The 20,810-nt window shown below is 45.9% G+C and overlaps 1 protein-coding gene across 13 annotated transcripts in view; it reads left to right on the top strand.

Moving 5' to 3' along the window:
• Window positions 1-20,810, top strand: part of Cdyl (chromodomain Y-like) — a 221,109-nt gene that overhangs the window by 141,223 nt on the left and 59,076 nt on the right. For 2 of the 13 annotated variants that reach the window (XM_063276582.1, XM_006253840.5), the window contains exon 1: window positions 16,073-16,227. The exons of the other annotated variants lie outside the window; for them this stretch is intronic. In XM_063276582.1, coding sequence (XP_063132652.1) covers window positions 16,207-16,227 — 21 coding nt within the window. In that variant the 5' untranslated portion in view covers window positions 16,073-16,206. Of the gene's footprint in view, window positions 1-16,072; window positions 16,228-20,810 lie in introns of those variants that run through there. 13 annotated transcript variants of the gene reach the window in all.

Below are 20,810 nucleotides of genomic sequence, written 5' to 3'. Positions count from 1 at the left end.
CTTCTGGACAGCTGAATCACTGTAGCCACGAGTGTGTTCAGACTACCAGCCTTGAGTCATGGGAAGTATGCGGCTTCTGGTCTTTAGTCCTTGCTGGATAGTGAACTGTGGGGTGGGGAGCCCCAAGAGATCAGATTCAAAGGGCTGTGGTAACCATGTGCTGGCCACAGTGCAGCATCATTCCCTTTTCTGCAGTAGTTGATTTGTTCATTCAGTCATTTTTGTCCCGGCTGGGTCAGCTTCTAGGTCTGCCTCTCATGAATGAGCTCATCTGGTTGTTTTCTGATTAACTGTGTTAGGAAATTTGTTCCATCTTTTGTATTCCTGAGAACTGGGGGTTGGGCTTAAAGGTTCGGTGGTACTCATATTGCCCTTTCAACATGAGGAGACACTACTGACAGACCCAGTGCGGATTCTTTTACTGGCAGGTGCTGGTTGATGGATGTGCAGTCTGCTGTGAAGGGCTGTGTTCCCCCTGAGTGACACCTACGCACCAGGCTTGTGGCACTGAACATGTCCCTCTGGTGGCTACTGGGATGTGAGGGGTTTCTGGGACCATTCTTTCTATATTTAGTAGGAAAAAATGTTTTTGTGATGAAGGTTCTCTCAACAGTTGAAGTCAGCTATGGTTCTTCCTAAGAAAGGTAGGGCTACTTTTAAACCAGTTTTCAAAGTTCATAGAAGTTAATAAGTCGGGATTTAAATTTCTCTGTGTAGCACCGCTGTGGGCCCGCTCACACTGCCGCAGGTGTGGCAGGCAGGTCTGCTTTTGTTGTTGTTGAGCATGTAGCTTCGGGAACCTTTCTGTGGGCTCTTTGACTGTTCTGACACCACCCGTCATTGGCTTTTCAGTACATGTAAGGTGGCGCAGGCCTTCCCTGTGTGGCTGAGGAAGGTAGTAACTGGCTGGTAACCACCAAGCTCTTCATGTATAGATCCCATTTGTACTTAATGAAGGCCAAATGGTCCACTTAGAACACTTACCACATTTCATCCTTAACACTGTTTTCATCTTGACACAAGCTTCAGTTGAGATGAGGCTGCCAGACTGGCCAGTAGGGAAATCTCTTGAGGCATTACTTGATTAATGATTAATGTGGAAGGATCCAGCCCAGCCCACTGTAGGCAGTGGCATCCCTGGGCAGGTGGTCCCGGGCTGTATTAAGCAGGCTGAATGAGACACGAGAAGCAATCTGGTTAGCAGCATTCCTCCTGGTAGCTGATTCTGTTTCTGCCTTGAGTTCCTACCCTGACTTACTTCCTGGTGATCTGTAAACTGTGCAATAAAATAAACCCTTCTTACCCCAAGTTGTAACAGAAACAAACTAGGAAATCCTCATAGTAACCCTGAGGATGGGAACTTCCATTTTCTAGTATAAAATAAGGCTGGCAAAGCTCAAGGGAAAGCTGAGTGGGGTGTGTGTGTGTGTGTGTGTGTGTGTGTGTGTGTGTTATGGGGACTTGGGGGTGTATCAGACTGAGAATATAGTTCAGTCAAGCTTCCAAGCTCCCAAAGTGCACATCATACTGCACAGCAAGCTGTCTCCCTGCCCCGCCCTCCATCCCTCTCCATCCCTTGTTTAGTACCAAGGATAGCGCAAAATCCTCTTACCAGTGGCACCACCTTCCTTGCTAACCTGCTGGCCCCTCTTGTAGATTAGGGCTCTGCCTCTTGCCCTTCTTCCTTATGACAGGTCTTTTCCTTCTTTACAAAGAGTAACTACCACGTCTGTGTGCAGGATGGAGCCGGTCCCCTGTTGATATATTGTCTTCAGGCCCACCCAGGACTCTCCTCTCATTGGGCAGCGTTCTAGGATAGCTTGCATGTCACCTGTTCCCTTATATGCCTTTTTTCTTCTGCCCTGGATCTTGCACTGTTAACATCTTAGTTTTTCCAAGCACCCAGGCACGCCCAGCATCTCTGGGGATTGTTTTGTTTGCCTTTCCAGGAAACATGTTTCTGTTCCTGGTAAGTCCGCTGAAGGGCACGGTCCACATCTCTCAGAGTACAGTCCACTGTGCATGTAAGGTTTGACCTAGCTTTGCTGCAGTCCTTTTCAGTCTACACAGGTGTGGATGATTAGCCCCCAGGATGCACTTGGGCAGGCCAGTTCTTGTTGCTTGAGTTCATAGCTTAATGCCAGTGAGCATCCTACAGGGCACTTCAGAACACTCTTCCTCAGCCCAGTTTTCTGAAAGGCCAGCCAGCTCTCAGTTAACTCTTTATATGAGACAATAAACAACTTGATGTTTAGTCATGGATTTGTTCCTAGCAGGTCAGAATTAGAATTTGGGATTTTCTAATACCCAAAGCTTACTATGAAGTCTCTAAGTGACTCATTTTGGTGGGTCAAATGACATGATCTTTGATTACCTGGTAGCTATGTGTGTCTCTGTGTGTCCTAATGTGTGTGCACACATCAGTCTGTTTGGCATGTGCATGCGTGTGTCTATCCCCTTACTTTTAGAAGTACTCCGTGTCACATCTGTGACTGCAGGGGCAGGGAGCAGTGTGCCTCGTAGGTAAGACAGTGGTAGTTTATGGGAGCATGGTTCTGCCCATCCCAAGGATATGCCCGAGGCACCCAGACAGATTTCAGGTTGGCCAGCACTTGTGACCACTTGCCTCAAAAGTGTAAAGAACTGTTCTGTTAGTTGGGATCGTCTCCTCAGAACTGTTCTGTTAGTTGGGATCGTCTCCTCCCTGGTGGCTGTCAGCTGAGGCTGGTGAGTCAGGGCCGTGACTGGGCTCCATCAGCTGCCCAGTAAGATGCTTGGGAACTTCTCTAGGTGCTGAAGCCCTAGACCTGGCTGTGTCCACACGAAGTTGCTTTAGCTGTTCCACACAGCGACAATAGAGTAGGTCAGATGGTGGTTTGTGGGACCCGACACATCTGCTGTAGTCTCAAGTGAAAACTCAGCGTTGGATTGGTCCTCTGTAACACCTTTGTGTGTGTTAGCAGCCTTTAACCTGGTTAAGCCACGAGCCCTTTGTGGGATCTGACTTTAAAAAGAAGGAAAAAGCGGGGTGGGATCACCAGACTTTAAACATTGAAGATGAGTTAGAAATGTCCCAGCCCCCTGTACAGAACCATTAGAACGCGTCACGAAGCATCCATGAGCATTAGCCTTACTGTGCAGAATGGTCCGCTCTGGTTCTTTTATGAAAGGCCATCAATTTAAATGACTTAATGGCGCATGTAGGGGTCTGTACCTGCAATTAGATAGGGGTAGCTCTTTGTGTGCAAAGGAGCCAGGCTTTAGAATCTTGCTTTGATCGTGGCCATGATGATGTTCAGACATGGTTCTTGGGTTTGTTGTCTGTCAGCTGCCAAGAAGGGCAGCTCAGAACTGGCTCTATGCTCAACTCCAGGCAGCCGGGGACACTTTTGATTTAGTTTCTGGTACATTAAGCTACTGAGATCTGACCCACAGCATTTATGTGCAGTAGGGGGATCGCTCTTACAGGCTTAGCAAGCAGACCACCATCGTATTCCCAGCATAGGTGTGCAAAGCACTTTGGCATATAGCAGTGAGCTCACACAGATGAAGAAGAAGCCAATAAATAGGATGCCATATGATGTGTGAGAACATTGATAAATGTTCAGAAAAAATAAAGGGGAAGGGACCTGGAGTGTCAGGATAGTGCTTGATACCTTAGGACGTCTCCTGGGGTGTTGTTGGACTGCCTGAGAGAGGCCTTTGGATAAAACCTGAAGGAAGGGAGGGAAGGAGGGAGGACTGAAGGAAGAACTGCACTGCGGAGGAAGCAGGAAGTGTGGAGGCCCCAGCCTGGGACAGCAGGGAGGTGTCCAGAGATAAGAAGAGGCCAGGCCCTAGGCTTTGGGGGTGTAGTGTCACAGTCACAGAAAATCTATGAAGAGCACAGAGTGATTAAGGCACATGTTCTCAAGACCCCAGAAGTACTGCTGGAAACAGTATGGTACCCTGAGCTCACTAGGTCAGAGGCATACTGGGGGTTATAGTGGTGGCTACAGTAACAGACCTGGGGCGGAAGAGACAAATGAGGGCCTAGAAGGCCAGCACTGGAAGCAGATAAGAAAGAAAGCAGGTAAACAAAGTAATGCGTTGAAAGAGCACTAGGGCCCAGCCAGCTTACAGCATGCAGGAAGTCATGGTGCTGACTCTGTAGGACACTGAAGGTGTCAGGACCTTCAGCTAGCACCTACCACTGAGGCTCCAGGTACTTGTGTGTGGCTGTCCCTGTTGCCCTGAGAATCCCGACCATCTAATCTAGGGGAGTTGCTGTAAAAGGGACCTTTTCTAGTTAGAGAAATGCAGGGGGTGTAAAACTAGTGGTAGCAGCCACATTGAAAAGATACAGTAACTCTCATATGCACAGCAGTCCACATTGACTTAAGAGGCTGGGCTTGCTGCTCTGCTGGAGCACTTACTGCCATAGGTGGGGCTAAAATTCAGGGAGAGTCCACAAAAAGAAGTCTCTACCAAGACCCTACCTTTTCCTACTAACTCCTCTTGCAAACTGAAGGTCTTCAAACTAGGGTAGGTCGCATAGCACATTTTGTTGCCTTGTGATGTCTGAGTCTCCTAAGTGGCACATGGAGGTTACCAGTGTTCAAAGTTATTGCCTATTTACCTCTCTCTCTCTCTCTCTCTCTCTCTCTCTCTCTCTCTCTCTCTCTCTCTCACACACACACACACACACACACACACACACACACACACACACTCCACTAAATCACTAAATTCTATCATGGACTGAATTTGAGTTTGTCTCTGTGCTGTTGCACAGAAAGTGTCCTACAGAGCTGGGCCTGCTGGTGTATACTCAGTACTCCCCACGCTTGGGAGGTAGAGCTTCAGGAATTCGAGGCGAGCCTTGACTGCATAGCAACTTTGAGGCTTGCATGAGTTACTTGAGACCCCCGTCCCAATCTGTCCTGACAGGGTAAAACTTGTCCTTCATCCAGCTTTTACAGGGAATTGCCCTACATTTGATGCTTCACCCCAAACTCCGTCCTCGTTTAGGAGAGAGCGCCCTCTGCTGAAGGAGCCTGATTGAGAGGTGCAGTTCTGCCATCCAGTCCAATTTCTCACCTCACAGGTTGTCTCTCGCCACTTTTCCTTCTGCACTGCACAATGCACAAGCTCCAGTCTCTTCCTCGTATTACCCGCCCTTCAAGTCCGGTTTATTTCTTAAGATGAGGGTTCAGCACAGAAGCCTCATTTACTTACTTTCTCTTGAGTATGTTTCTTGTCTAAGGCTCTTACTTCCCATCCTCCCTCCCCCAAGTAAAAACAGCTCTGTATTTAAGAAACACATTGTACCTGGTGAGTCAGGCTGTAATATGAAATCCATGGAGGATGTGGCAAATCCTGCGAGGTGTTAGCAGAGCTGAGCCCATTCCTTCCATTGATGATTCCTTCACGTGCAGCCATATTGCGTGCCAAGCTCCTGACTGTGCCGTAAGCACATCTGGTCCCCAAGCATTTTAGCCAAGGATAGTCCCCTTGCACCTGTGTTGCCTGGTTATACAGTTGCGCAGCCCAGAATCATGGAGCCCTGTCAGAGCTGGGCAGATATGAACTCAGACAATGCCTAGCCCACCTGCTCCCCAAGCTTACCGTGTATTTTCCTTATGACCCTCCTTTGGCTTAGGTTTTCCAGTTCACGCATATGCCATAGTTTTTCATACCTTCGTATGTATTATAATTGAGGGCTGCCAGAATACGGAATAGTGGGCTTTTAAATCAGACTCCTGAGGTTCAAATCCTGGCCCTTCTCATGGCTGCTCCTCTAACAAACACCTTGTTTCCGACTTCCTCCTCAGTGGAAAGGGAGAGACAGATTAAGATCTGTCACCTAGGGTTTTGGAGGAATTAAATGAGTTAATACATAAAGAACTCAAGCCAGCGATTGCCACATAAGCTCTTGGAAATGTTAATTAGCTGCGTCAAATGTCAGGCACCCGCTATGCCCCTTGTTCGTTTTGGGCCTGCTTGTGACTGATTCGTTTTGTGCTGGAATCAGACTTGTGAACATTTTTCACTGAATTGTTTTTGTTCACTGTATGGCTTTTCTGTTGGTTTGAAGCTGGCCATTCTGGGAGGCTTTCTGGAGCAGCTTCTATCCCTGCAACAGGCAAGGATTCTAATTCAAGGGGAGTTCCTGTCTGGGCTGTGTGCGTCTCCTTGATCCTTTTTCCTAGTACTGGTTACTACACACAATTCCTACTGGCTTTAGCACCTCACCCGCGCCTGGGTACATTGCACCTTTGAGCTGGTCACCCTTGCTTTACAGATGGGGAAACGGCAGTTTTCCTCCAGCAGACCCAGGGGATGATCTGTGGGATGTTACTACACATTTTCAAGTCTTGGTCAAAGGAGGCCACATTTCCATAAAAGGACATCATTATCATGGGCTTTGGCATTAGATAATCATGTTTAATTACAAATTATATTTATGGGACACTTCAGGCAGTCTCAAGTGTTCAGTGAGTTGAGCACCTGTGTGTGCTGCACCCCATATAGTTGGACTGAAGGTTTGACGTTTGTGGACACACTGTCACAAGATCAAGCTTATGCTCTCAACTGTTTCGACTTCTGGTGATTTGGGCATTGGGCATTGCATCCCACACCTGTACACTTAAAGCTATCACTGTTGCTTTCTAGCCATGCCCCCTCACTCCATCCACCCACCAGCCCTGTCTTGGAGTTTCCTTGTTAGTGACTGTGGTGGTGTGACAAAGGAACTAACATTTGGGTGGTAACTCCCACTAGGGGCTTAGTATCAGTAAGAACAATGTGGAAATTGGTATTTATTAATTAGAGACCATTTATGTCACTCATGAAGAAGGCTTAGGCATGCGTAGCACAGTCAAAATGTCAGTGAAGAGTGTAGTACTAGAAAAAAAATGTGCCTTTTCTAGTTTATGGTTCACTTGGTGACACCTAGAAAGTAGACACTCTAGGATAGCCACTTGGGCCTGGAAGACAACACGGAGCCAGCCGCCTATAGTGAGTGGGCTGTGGACAGAGCTGTCATCATGTAAATGCAGGCTGGAGGAGCTGCTGCCCCAGCCTGTGCCAGATTTGAGCTATGCTTCTGTCAGATCTTGTGAGCAGCCTTTCCATGGAGGTAAGGAGGACAGAACTTGATAATGACAGTGATCACCTCTTAGAAGCATAGCATGAGTCAGGCATGGCGGCAGAGATCTGTGTGACCGTTGCACTTGGGAAGCTGAGGCCAGAGAATGGAGAGTTTCCAAGCCAGTCTGGGCGTCTTAGGAAATTGCTACCCCACCTTCCCTGAATGCATCCCAGAATGCCTGAGACTCTGTTCCACATTAAATTGGTCACCAAGTCATCGGTGTGAAGGTGTGTTGCCTGTATGAGGTTGCTCTTTAGAGGAATGAACTGGAGATTGGCTTATTGGTGCCCTCGCCGTAACCCATACCTTTAATGAAGCTGGGTTCAAACTGATTTGGTTTTGTGCCATTTTATTCTGTATACCTAGAACACCTGGGTTACAAGGGTTTGATTCTGGCCAGGTTGTAAGATCCATGGGCAAAGCCCTTAGAAATCATGTTCTAACACATGTACATGCATAACCCTGGTCATGACTTTGAAGAGATTCCTAACTCCACTCTAGAATCCAGAAACAAGATAGTTATCAAGAGTATTAATTCCCTCTTCTTGACTTGCTGTGGATGCCACAAGCTGTGTGGACACACAAAACTCTCCAGGATGCAAACCAAGAGGTCCTCAGCCTGGCGTGACCCTGAAGGTCTAAGCTCTGAGAGACGTGTCAGTTCTGCTGTTTTGTTTTTGTCAAGTAGGTAGGATGAGCTCACTCTCTGATTTGAGACTATTAAATGTGCTTCAATGAACGAGATTCCAGCTGGTAACAACTGACTCTACCAACTTTTATTTTTATAAAAGGAATTCACCCTTGCCCGGACATAGAACCGTTACTATTATATGAAACAGTATTATTTACAACTACCCTGTCAAATAATTCATTATTTTAACACATGATCTAACAAGGTAACAAATGCCTCACGCTTCTAACTTTGGGGCAACTTGTTTAAATACATATAAAAGCCTGTTGTACATAACAGTGTGAGTTAAGTCTGTATTGTTTCTAGATAAAATATCAGGATAGCTCTTTGATTTGTTCATCTTTAGCTTGTCACTCCAGAGCCATTTCCTCATGAATAGCTAGAGAGATGGTCTCATTGGCGTTGCCTTCTTCTGGAGCCTGTCAGCTCCTCCCTGGCTAAGTCAAGCAAGGCATGTCTGCATGTTGCAACATCTGCCCTGTTTCCTGGTTAACATAGAAAGGCAGTGCCTGATTTTCTTGTTCTTTGGAGCAAAGATGAGGTTATTTCATGGTCAAGAAGAGAGGCTTATGGTCCTCACCAGCTAACCAGAAGGCTTCCTTGTCATGTGTAGTTAGCCTCACTTGACTAAGGTGGCTGGACTCTGACAAACAGGGTTCCTATGGCAAAATGGCTCTTCCCAGGAGGGTGAGTGATGGGAAGTTTCTCCAAGGAAGCCATTGTTTTCCACAAACATATCAAAAGGAATTTAAAAAAAACTAAGCCACATTTCATAGATAATGTATTGATGTGTAAAACTCTGGGCTGACACTGGCTGTCCTTACTGCTCACCCTTGTCTCTTGTGGGATCTGAGACCATTTGCTAAGACATAAGAAGACAGAGCTGCCTTGTGTATTTCTGAAGAAAGGAGACAGTACATAGTAAAAAAAGGTTTGGAAATAATGGTGGCTGAGAAGATGCCATTGTAGGTTTTTAAAAATACAAATATTTTCAAAATGAAGTATACTAAAACCTACACCAACTTGATCTGGACCCAGGCTCTTGCCACAGAGCACAGAAGATCAAAGCTGAGCTCGAGTTTGACAGCACTGGAGAAGGAGGGTCTCCTGAGAAGGACCCAGTGGCACCCAGTGCAGGTCTCAGCAGCAATTGGGAGCAAGAAGCAGGGAAAATAGCTATCCTCTGGACCCCTTCATACAAGCGCTGGGAACCTTTGCCACTGGTAAAGATATCAAAAGATATTTTGGAGGAAAAAGAAAAAGAAGAAAGCAGAGCCAGAAAGCTGAGAGAAAGGATGAGTAATCCGTGGAAGAAGAAGCAGGAATGTTTGAACATTCTCAGCTACATGGAGCAGCCAACTTTCATGGCCATGAATCTGGGGAAAGTAAAATCAAGTGACAGTTTTGTAACATCAGGAAGACTCACAAGAATGTTATTTCCTTCTCTGTTATTCTGATAGGGGAAAATATGTTTAGATATAATTAGCAGACAAGCATTTTCTTTGTTACTTTTCTGTTTCTGTTTACAAATATCCTCACAAAAGCAACTGGATGATGAAGGGTTTGTTGCGTCTCACTCAGTCTCAGGATGCAGTCCATCCTGGCAGGGATGTCAAGGCCATGGGAGCTAGAAGCAGCTATTCACACTGCATTCATAATCAAGAAGCAAAGAGCAGTGAATGCTTTGTGCTCATTTCACCTTAGGATCATAGCCCAGGGAATGGTGTCACCCACGGTGGGCACAAATTAAGTCATGGGCATACCCAAAGGCCCCCTTCCCAAGATGATTCTCAGTCTGACCAGCTTGACAGTTGAGATTAACTGTCACTCAGCTGTCACAAGCATATTAGATGGTTTAAGAATAGCCACTCAAAAGCATTCAACTTATGAAAAGGGAAAAAGAAATATATAAAACAAGAATAAATAGAATGAAATCATCAAAATAGATTCAGGTAAGTTAATCACAATAATTAAGTGATGGACTCACAGAGAAACACTTAAATGTTCTTAAGTGCTGAAACTAAAATTATGTGGCACCACGCTTGACAAATGCATTTTTAATTAATCCTTGTACCAAGCCACAAAGCAGCAAACACCAAGAACACTAGAATTCATGCTATGTTCTCTGATTGTAAGTTCCTAGATTAGAAACTGAATGTTTCTAATTTTGGAAATTTAAACTCATTATTATCTTGTGAGCCATTGAGGAAATCAAAGGGAAGTAAGAAAACACCTAAAACTGAATCATTGTTAGCATTGTGTTTGAATTACAGATTACAGGAAGAACATCAAGAAAGTCAACAGAAAAAAAAATAATAGAAAATGAAAGCATGGATTCCCCTGAGGGTCCAGATCTAAAACTTGGCCCTTTAAAAAGAAGGACAAGAGGATCGAACTAAACATTGGGAATGAAGGCGCCTTATCAAGGCGGACATCACAATGCATGTAATATCAGGGATCGCCCAGATTGGTTCAAGATGAAGGGGCACATTAAGGACATGGATCCAGTTCATGGACAAGACCCCCACACTTGCACACCAACATTCCAGACCCACAGAGCTCACTGATATCTCCTCCCCATTCAGAAGAGTGGGTCACCCTAATTCCTCCTTCACTTTGTTTTATCTTCCGTTTTCAAACCAGCACAAAATCTCTACCACAAAAGAAAGGGCTCCTTAAACCCATGATGTCCCGCCATGCTAACAGTTGCACGCTTCGCCATTTGTAGTTCATCCGTGATCTCACAGCTTTTCTTGGTAGGTTAATTTATTGTTTTGTTTTGGATGTGTTTTAAAGCAAAATCTGTTCTTCAGATGGTTCTTAGCTTACAGTAGAGCTGCTATGTTTTGGTTAACCTCTTGTAATTTGAAAATACCCTAAAGTCAAAAGCAGCTACCACCCTGGGTACCACCCACCAAGCTCTTCAAAAGTGTGGCAGAGAACCAGATGTTTACCTTCCTGCTTGCTTCCTCCAATCACCTTGCTAGCTGGAAGCTTGGCTCGCCACCACACAAAACAGGATCTGTTGACAGCAGCTGAAGGTGGGTTACACAGACCTGACACATTTAGGGAAGAGAGAACAGGAAGGGAGACTCAGGGTTACAGAGAGGGAGGGAGTGGCAGTGGAGAACCAAAAGAGTAGCATCCCCAAAAGCAAGTGGCTTCAAGAAGGGATGATTAAAAATACCAGGCCACGTTAGAGCTGTGAGGCTTCAGGTGTGTAGAGGAGTGAGTTGGTAAATCCTTTGTACTGGGTTTTGGAGGAGAATATGAAACTTGACAAAATTACCAAAAACAATTTCAGGGCTCTGTGTATATAGTTGGGCACACAGTGATAGATGTAAAGAACGTGTATTCGTAAAAACTATACTTGGGGAAGCACGGTGGAAATGGGCAGAAATTGACTGGAAGAACACAGAGAGGTGTTTGCCAGTGAGCACACAGAGCTGACCTTTGAGCTTTGTAGCGGCGTCAGGATAGGAGTCCGCCTTGTGGTGCTGATGCTAGCGGATGCTTTCCGTTTCGTCAATGCACTCAGTCACTGCCTCCTAAGCAGCCTTAGTGAACGCACGCGTCCACTTGCCGTTCGAATTGTGTTTTGTGGACTGTAGAACAGCCTTGTTACATTTCACACAGGGGTGAGTTTTATTCCTCTGATAGATGTGCTCTGTTAGCAGAAGACTGGGCTTTTAACAGCAAACTACCAGCTTATAATTGAGAACATTTTTAATTAAACCCAGTGGGTGACATAGATGTACAAATGTCTCTTCTGTGAAGAGCCTGTCTTGTGCCTGATATCTTCTGTGCTCGGTTTAGTTTTGGCGTGCTTTGGGATTTGTATTATATTCTTTGCTCTTCTTTCTGCTGTAAAAAACGTGGCTAAAACAACTAAGAAGAGGAGATTTACTGGGGCTCGTGGTTTAAGAGAACACAGTCACCACGATAGGGACTCTAAGAGTCAGGAGTTGCATTACTGTTGCACGGGAGGGAGCACAGTCAGTGTGACGAGGGTGGGGCTGGGAGCTACTTTTGTGGCCAAGGAAGCCTGCTCACAGCTCAAGTTCATGAAGGAGGTGATTAGTATAAGCCTCCAAGTCCACTCCGCAGCACCGGCCTCTTCAGCTGAGCCCTTCTGTAGGGCCCCAGACCACTTCCACCAGCTGGTTCAAACCCATGAGCCTGCCCAAGACTTTTATACACAAGTCTTTGCAAGACTGAGTGTTTTGTTCATGGAACAGGAGGTTTAAAAGTGAATATTGTGGCAAAAGTTTAACATTGTAAGGTAAATGCAGACAAACTATAGTTTTTTTTTTTAACTTTTCTGTGATGTTATGAAAATAGAACTAGGCAGAAAATTCCGAGCCTCAGCATTTCTAGTTATCTATTTTTCGCCCCTCCACAGTTCTGTCTTTGTCACTATCCGTTTAATAAGGCCAGGCTGTACAGCATAGTACCAGTCATTCAGATGCTCAACAGAAATGTCTTTCTATGACTTCCTAAGCTTTCCATTTAGCATGTTTGGTGTGTGGGGCCCGAGAGAAATAGCTAATGCTTTCTTCTGTTCTGAGGCAACCCACGAGGGATCTAGTCGTGAAGGGAGCCCATAGTTGTGTTTGCCCTTGTGGCATTGTGTGAGGTTGTTCCGAGTCACCCTGTGTATACAGTACACACATGCAGACTATTCAGTTTGTAATCTGTCGAATGTACAAGCAGTAAATACATTTATTTGTGCCAGATGCCATTCTGCATGCATATGGGGGGGGAGGGAGAGAGAGAGAAAGAGACAGACGAGCCTGGGAATGTGTCTTATTGGGCTGTCTTTTTTTCAACAGTATTTCCCTTACTATTTTTAATTATTTTGATTTGGGTAAACCTCTTAAGAAAAAAGTGAATCAGGCTGGCAAGACAGCTCGGTAGATAAACTCATTTGCTGCCACGTCTGGCAGCTTCGGTTTGATTGATTCCAAAATGGGTGGGTAATATAACAAGTGTCAGAACTTTCAGCGAGGAAGATCCACTGAATCTTATTCATAGAAAGCTTTCAGTCTCCCTGAGGAGGGGAGAATTTCAGTATCCAGAGTGGCCTCGTGCCCGCTGGCGTATGTTCTGTCATCTTGCTGCTGTGCATGTAGTGCCCACACGATGGAGAAGTAGATCACGACATCACTGTGATGTGCAGTAGTCGGTGGACGGAAATCCACATACACTATAACCTAAGCAGAGCCTTCCTCCTTTGCCTTTGTTCCGAAAGTCAGCTTAATACATAGCACTTTAGAAAACACTTGAACTGTAGCCTTACTTCTGCCAACCTGCTTTAAGAATAAACCGGGTGAGTGGAATAATACAGAGCCCTGTTACTGAAGGTGGTAACAAGAGTGTGCTGTGCTGTGCTTTAAGAGCTTGGCTCAAGATGGTTGAATGGGCACGCTCAGGGGATGCAGCCAAATGTAGCACAGCCATGGAGGAGTCCTCACCTGCCCACTCGCTCTCCTGCTCTCCTGCCTGTCTGAGCGTGAGCACGTGTGGGTGTCTCCAGTTCCTTCCTTGGAACTTCCAGTTCCCGGTAGACTGCTTTAAAAACCTCCCGTGCTCACTGTAAGGTTGCGGAGCTCTGTCAAATCCATGCTCGACCTCCAAAGACCTTCCTCACTGCCGGGTAAGCCTCCAAAGACCTTCCTCACTGCCGGGTAAGCCCTACACTTGGGTAAGATAAAATGATATTTGTGTTTACTGGTGCTTTGTTTTATGAGTGACTTAGAATTTGTCCCACCCACAGTTTGTAGTGCTAGCCGTACTGATTTAGAAGAGAAAATTATAGAGTATCAATTTTCTTCTTATGCACAGCATCTCTGTCTGACTTGGCAGTGGCTCTGTTTCGTGCACGTGCACTCGTGTTCAGTGTTGGCATTAGAAATGGCTGTGTGCTTCACCACCACTTAGTCCTTGGGAACTATTATGCTGGGCTGCTCATAGGAAGCTCTGTTGTGTAGCTGGGGGCTGCTGCTCACCCACCACATTTTTAGATACTGTTGGCCAGAGACTCTTCTCATGCCAAGAACCGTTTAGATGGTCTTCTGTTGTCTAGGCTGTGAGAGGTACAGTAGAAGATGCATAGATCTTGAGTGACTACTGCCTTCGAGACACCAGGACCGTTGTCATCCATGAGATTCTCTCGTTTCCCTTTCCTTGCCTCCGCCACACACAAACTCAGTGTCTTTGTTCATACCACTTCTGCCATGTAGCATTTCACTGCCTAACTACAAGGTCACCTGAGTCGGTAGCACTCTTTTGCTCTAACAAACACGCAAGATAAATCAATTTACAAAAGGTTTATTCGGGCTAAGGGTTTCAGAAATCTCAGCCTGTGGTTGCTTGGCTCTGTTGCCTTTGGGGAGGCGGCCAGCAGAGTGCACACCATGGTAGGAGCGGGGAGTGAAGGAAGCCACTTATCTCACCACATCCTGAGAGCAGAGGCACACACGGGCTGGAGTTGCCAGTGTCCCCTTCAAGTGTCACTCTCAATTACTTAACTTCTTCCTACCAGCTACAATTCTCACCTTGTATCCTTGCTGCCACCTTGCACTTAGGAGACCAAGCCTGTAGAACATGTTAAACAACACAGTTCTTAGGCCAAAAACGACTTTCGACTATAGGAGACACTGTTGAGGACAGTGAAACCTGGAGCAGCATGTACTTGGGTCTTAGAGAGATGCTGACTAGGGAGGAGCATCTACTAGGAGGGGTCTTTACAAATAGCTTTATAAAGGCAGAACTTTGTCTCATTTGTATCAGGGTCCTGCTCCCCACCCCCTCTTTCATATATTGAAACACAACCCCTCTTGGGCCACTGTTGCAATAATGTTAGCCATTTTATAAAAGGCTCCAGAGTTCACTGGAACCTTCTGTGTGGGATCACACAGACGTTGCATTCTGAGGGGATTGGTCACCATTGGGCACTCCAGTCTGCTGGTACCTTGACTGTGAACAGTGAAGTTGTGTCATTCATAAATAACGTAAGCAGCCCAACAGACAGACACTGTTGGTGCTGAGCCTGCAGTGCTCTGCGTCTGTGCCATCCCATCCCCCACCTACCTACGCACCCTGTGGCTTGGGGAGATTTTGATGAAGTCTTGTTTTCTTGCTTTCATGACTATGCTTTTTTGTGACTCTAGGGACTTTTTTTTGTCTCCTCCCAAACCATAAGGATGGTGTCTTCATGTTTGGTCTAAAAGTTTCATGGCTTTAGATTTTATTCCTGGCTTATAATGTGTTTTGAATTAACATGATAATGAGGATTGTGGTTCCATTTTATTTCACTTTTTAGCAAATGGATGTCCAGGATTCTAGTACCTTTTTATTTTGTGGTGACGGGTCTCCTGCAGCACAGGCTGGCATTGAGGGACAAAGTATGCAATAAAAAAAAGTATGTTTGACTCTTGCCTCTTTCTCCTGGGTTTTGTTTACATGGTGGCTGACAGTCAAATCCTCGTGTATGCACTTGCAAGCGCTCTGCCAACTAGGCTTTCCTCCCAGGTCTCCCACGACCGTTTACCAAGAGAACTTGATCAAGTGGGCTACGGACGCTTTTATAATAAGCAGAGTCAGTGTGTGGCTGCACAGATGGGCGTCTTTCTAGATAATTCCCTTAGGTTTCGCTCACTGAGGCTGATGTCCCCATAGTCCTTTAGAAGGATAACTGTTAGGACTCTGCTTACCTATCTGCTTGTTATCCCTGTCTCGTTCCCCCAAATCTCCCAGGTCTTGTGACCCTCTAACCTGGTCTTCCCCCATTGGAGTAGCCACTTTGTAATAAATGACTCAAATGGAACAAATGTAGGGAAGCCCCAAGGGCTCATTGGAAATACCAAACTGAAGAGCTGGGTGGCTGACCCTCAGAGTGCCGTCTTCTTCACCTAAGCAGAGCTGCTGGTCTGTCTGTTGCTCCCACTCCAAGGGTAGGGCCTTTACACTCAATCTACAGAGTTCTCCACAGTGCCCTGACCTGAGGTACTGATGGCTCAGGTAAGCTACAAACTGCGATGTGCCCTAGCTGCTTCTCTGCAGCTTCATGGGCAGCAAATGCAAGCAGAACCAACATTCCTGGCCTTGGGTTGACGGCCAGAGTCCTCACAGTTCTCTTCTGTGACTTTTGGTGCGAGCACACCCACTCCTAGTCTCTACAGTTGTCTAGCTTTTTTTCTGTTGCTTAGAAAACCACTAAAATCACTAAAACCCTTCTTTCAGCCTGCAGAATTGTTGGAGTCACACATGGTTGTCCCCAGGACCAAGCTGCTCTGGGCCTCAGAAAAGACTGACAGAGCAAAGGTGTGGTCCACTCCTTTCCCCCACTACACAGAGCTGACTCAGCTACACCAGAGGAAGGATGCTGCCTCCTAGCTCTCAGGTGGGCAGCAAGAGAAGTGGACTCTGTTTTTAGACAGGCCCTCCAGAAAAAGGACAAACTTCCATAGTTTGAACTGAACCATCCATCTTAAATCTAACCTGTGCAGAAGCACTGTTGCGGGCAATCAGCCTGGGTCGCAGTGGCACAGTGCTTCCGAGAGCCAGTGTGCACGGTTGGGACTCTGTTTCTTGTGTGAAGACCAGGCCTTCTCTCCCCCAAAAATATGATAACTTACACCTTAGGGTTGAAGGAGAGCCTCAAGTATACACAGAGAGAAATTATCAGATCACCTAGCCTTCATATCTGAGATAGTGGGAATCTCTCCAGTCTGAAATTCCGTTGATTATTGGATCAGTTGTGGAGGGATCACTGTGTGTTCTCCATGGGCCCTTACCCTGCGAGAGCCACAGACGAGTGGCAGGATGTTCATCCAGAACTCTTTGAAATTTCCTTGGCACTGGAGGATGCTCTGTTAACCTTGACTCGCTGGCCAAGGTTTTGTGGACGATAGAACATTCTGTATTTCCTCACTCCGGCCACAGCGGGATCCTGCAGATGCTAAAGCAGCCAGTTACACTTATGTTAATGGCCTCAGCCAAGAAAAACGACACGTCAACTCAGTGAATGAATCCTGTTTCAATACTATTTGACATCTTTATGCAGCCTGCCAGACATAATTAAGAGACATGTTTTTCATGTGGATTCACATTTCCATTTGGGTTCTTGTAGTCTGAAGAAGTTTGTCAGTATTTCCTGTAGAGATCCACTAGCAACAGAATCTGTCTTTATCTGGAAATATTTAGCACAGTCTTATGTTCGCAACACGAAGTGCAGACTGTTGTTTTGAGCAGAGACTAAAGGCAGTCCCACAGAGGATTTAGGAAGAGACCCACAGCCTCGTCCTCTATCAGCAGACAGCAGCAAAGGGGTGCGCTGTTGGGAATGATCAATGTGCATTCAGGCAGCCCACGAGGAGGGGCAGCATTCTGACTGACACTGGGAAAGGTAGCCACTGTGGTATCCTACAGAGCAGGGTCTGAAGTTCTATGCTAGTTCATCCTCCCTCTTTCCCGGATGCTGGCCTTCCCCTATCTATATCGCTGCCTAGTATAGAACTTTATATTCCTGGACTCAATACAATAAGTATACAGCCTTTTATATGGAATTGTATTGTTGAGTCTATAGTACACAGAAGAATGGTTATGATACAAGTCTGTGCCTGTAAATAGAGCAATGTACTGCACGAAGCCCACCATGACACCCCCAAACAACAACGCATGGCAGGAAAAGTGACATCAACATCAGACGATCTGTGAGGGTATAAATAGGCAAAGATGTGTTCACTGTCTGAAAGGCTGACAGTTGACAAGCGCCTGAAATGTGCCTCACCACTGTTTTCCTGCGTCCGTTATTCCCGATGAAAAGTCAGCTAGAATCTTACTAGAACCTTCTTCTACAGGACAGGAGTCCTATCTGTGTCCTTATGTTCAGCAGTGTCCTATGGCTGTATCTGTTGGAGTCGTCCCACTTGTAACTTTCCCCAGTTGCATATGCTGCTTGTGAAGAAACTTGACTGTCTGGGGAGGTAGCCCAGTGAACGAAGCACTTGCTACATAAGTGTGAGGCCTGAGTCTGAATCTGCAGAACTCACAGAAATCTGAATTCTTAGAACATGCCCACATTCCCACTGCTCTTACAGTAAGATAGGAAGTGAAAACAGAATGACCCTCAGAGGCTGCTGGGTCAGTGACAGTGTTTCTGCTAAGCTGTTGTTTTTATCTGGTGTTACACTTAGCTCATTCCATACCGTTATGTACTAAAAGCTTGTCATCTACCCCATTGCTTTCCACACTACCTGGTGTGTAAATTGCTCACCGTCTGATCCCATTAAATCTAGGCAGGGGCGGCTTCTGAAACCAGTTTCGGCATTTGTCTGTCTTACCCCATAGCACTCAGTCAAGTTTTCCCACTGGCTCATTCTTTCTTCTGACATAGCCTCTTGCTCTTGTTTTTCAGGGCACCTTTAGATGGGAACTTGCCGCACTATGCAGCCAGCCAAGTGTTATCTGGGAGGAGTCTTACAGATTTCCTCTCCTAGGACAAAATGTCTGATGCACTACTGAGGTGTAACCTCTGGTCTTCTCTGCTCACCTGCCCCTGGGTCTGAGTCTAATCCCAGTACTGCCTGGAACCCTAGAGGAGAGCCTCCTGTGTGCTGTGATGGCTGGAAGAATCCTCCATCTCTTCTTCTCGTCAGGGAACTCACATCCTGTTTATTCAGAGACTTTTTAGCCAGCTTCGCTTCTGAGGAGCGATGTCTACTGAGCCCTTGTTCCCTACCCCAGAGGGAAGGCAGCTCCTTTGCTTTTTGAGGCATTTGCACATCCAGCACCTGAGACAGCAACTCTTTCCTTCAGGGTTATGAGGTGTAGGTCCTGTATGGCTCTGCAGGGAGGGGTCCTTACTTAACCCTGCCCAGCCGCATACAGATGTTACCCATGTACCTTTATTCTGCTGATTTCTGCAGTATCCCTTTTCTGTAATGGCCATAGCCATTCCTGAGTTTTCAGGGCCCTCAGACACAGTGTTCCTCAGAAACATGCCTGGGGCTTGAAGGGGTCAGTAGGTTGGTTTGGTCTGGTCCTCTTGCTTCTGTGACATGTCCTATCTGCCACCCACCTAGATTTTACTTTACTTTCAACCCAGGCTTTGCCCTCTGACTGTGCTTTCTGTCTGGAGTCCTACCAGCTAAAGCCCATCCTCTGCAGAGCAAAAGCCAGTGTGGGCTGCTTCCCTGTTCAAGGAATCCGTTCCCCTCTTCTTTCTTCTGGGGTTTCCTTATAGCATCTTCAGGTAGTTGTGTTTAAATTCTTCCTCTTTTCTGGCCGTGGAACCCTCTATTTTTTGTAATACAGATGCTCAGCTTAGGATGGGATTAGCTCTCGGCAAACCTGTTAGAAAGTTGAAAATGACTTTAAAAAAAAAATAAATAAAAGGCTTTCACACAGTGCCCAGGGAGCGTTGCAGCTCAGCAGCTCAGCACCCCATAGAGCCAGCTGTGTCCCCTGTGACAAGGTGCTGCAGCCGTGTAGCACAGCAGGACCCAGCTGTGTTCCCACAAACCTCGAAGGTCAGGATGCCAAAGTCAGAAGTACCATTTCTATGGAGTCTGTATTGCTTTCATGCCTGCATAAAGCCAGAAAGTGTGTCAGACCATTACATAAAAACTGTCCTTAAAATTCGAGGCAACTTTTCTTGTTCTCAACAGTCATGACAACTTTTCCAGTGACTGTGTCTTCTTCATCTCCTGCATCTTAAAGGTTATCAAAGTTCTTTTTCTATAAGTAGCGTTTTATGTTATTTTCTCCACCCGGCATTACTTGTGGCTTCATACTGGTCCAGGGAGCCTCATCGTATTCCTGAGCAAAGGACAGGGCTCTGGTGCACCAAACTTCTGTGGTCTGGGCTTTGCAGCTAGCAACAGCCTTTTGCACTCCTTGCTCTGGTTTTTCTTAAACTACAGTGGTAGTGGAGTTAGGTCTAATTCGATTGCGTCCACACTGAGCCTTTCTGCCTGCGTTTCATTCTGTTCTCTACAGCCCTGGGCATCTTGGTGCACATTGCTGGACCCAGACTATGGTCCAAATAAGAGGACTTGGGTATTCAGCTGTTCCTTGGAGATTAACTTCATAGTTTTGCAAGCCATCAGCAGGAGTCTGTAATATTACAGAAGGTTGGATTTTACTTGTCCTACATTTTAGCTTTTAGATTAAGTTTTAGAAGAAACTCAGAACTTCAGTAACAATTAAGACCATAGAGATTGAATTTTAAGTTTAAATTTTCATTCCATGTGTGACTGTGTGTAACGTTATTAAAGACAGTGGTTTGGGTGAGATTTCTATGCTTTTTTCCTTCTTTGAGTCATGGCTTTAAAAAAAAAATCACAGAGCTTTTCTGTGGGTCTGCATGTTAGCTCCTTCCACAAGAGTGTTATTTTGTATGAAATTCTTGTCGTTGACTCTGTGTCACTGGAGTGTCCCCTCTATACATACTTGAGAAAGGCACTTCCCAAGAGGTTTTAGAAACAGTTATGTGGGGCATAGAAGCTCAGAAAAGGGTCTAAGGCTTGAAGACAGATGAGTTTTAGTGCGTGTCTGTGACCATTTTCTCCCTGGCCCCTGTGAAAAGACTTAGAAAATCATTGTAGGTTTACTGTTTCAACAGTTTGTTTAATGTAAGTGACGTCTGTTTGCAGGTTAACATTAGCTACTCTGATACATAGTTAACCCACAGCAGTTTCCTAGGTCAAAGGAGACAGTGTCCTCCGGGTGGGGCAGAGTACACTCGTGTCCATTTGTGTGAAGTTTATATTTGGTATCTTGTGCAGTCTTGGGTCTCCTGTAACTCCTCTCTCCAACAATACCAGGTTTATTGCCACTTGTCACTGGTAATGTGACAACCTACATGCTGAATCCATCACAAGATTGAGTTGCAGGTCTCTGCTGAGTGATCACTCCCCACAGTCTTGGGTGGCTAGCAACTCAAATAATGGGTTTTATATTTTAAATAATGTAATAAATACA

This window comes from Rattus norvegicus, chromosome 17 (genome assembly GCF_036323735.1).
Source record: "Rattus norvegicus strain BN/NHsdMcwi chromosome 17, GRCr8, whole genome shotgun sequence".
Taxonomy (NCBI): domain Eukaryota; kingdom Metazoa; phylum Chordata; class Mammalia; order Rodentia; family Muridae; genus Rattus; species Rattus norvegicus.
Note: the sequence above shows the minus strand (reverse complement) of the source record. Positions and strands in the feature narration are given on the sequence as shown.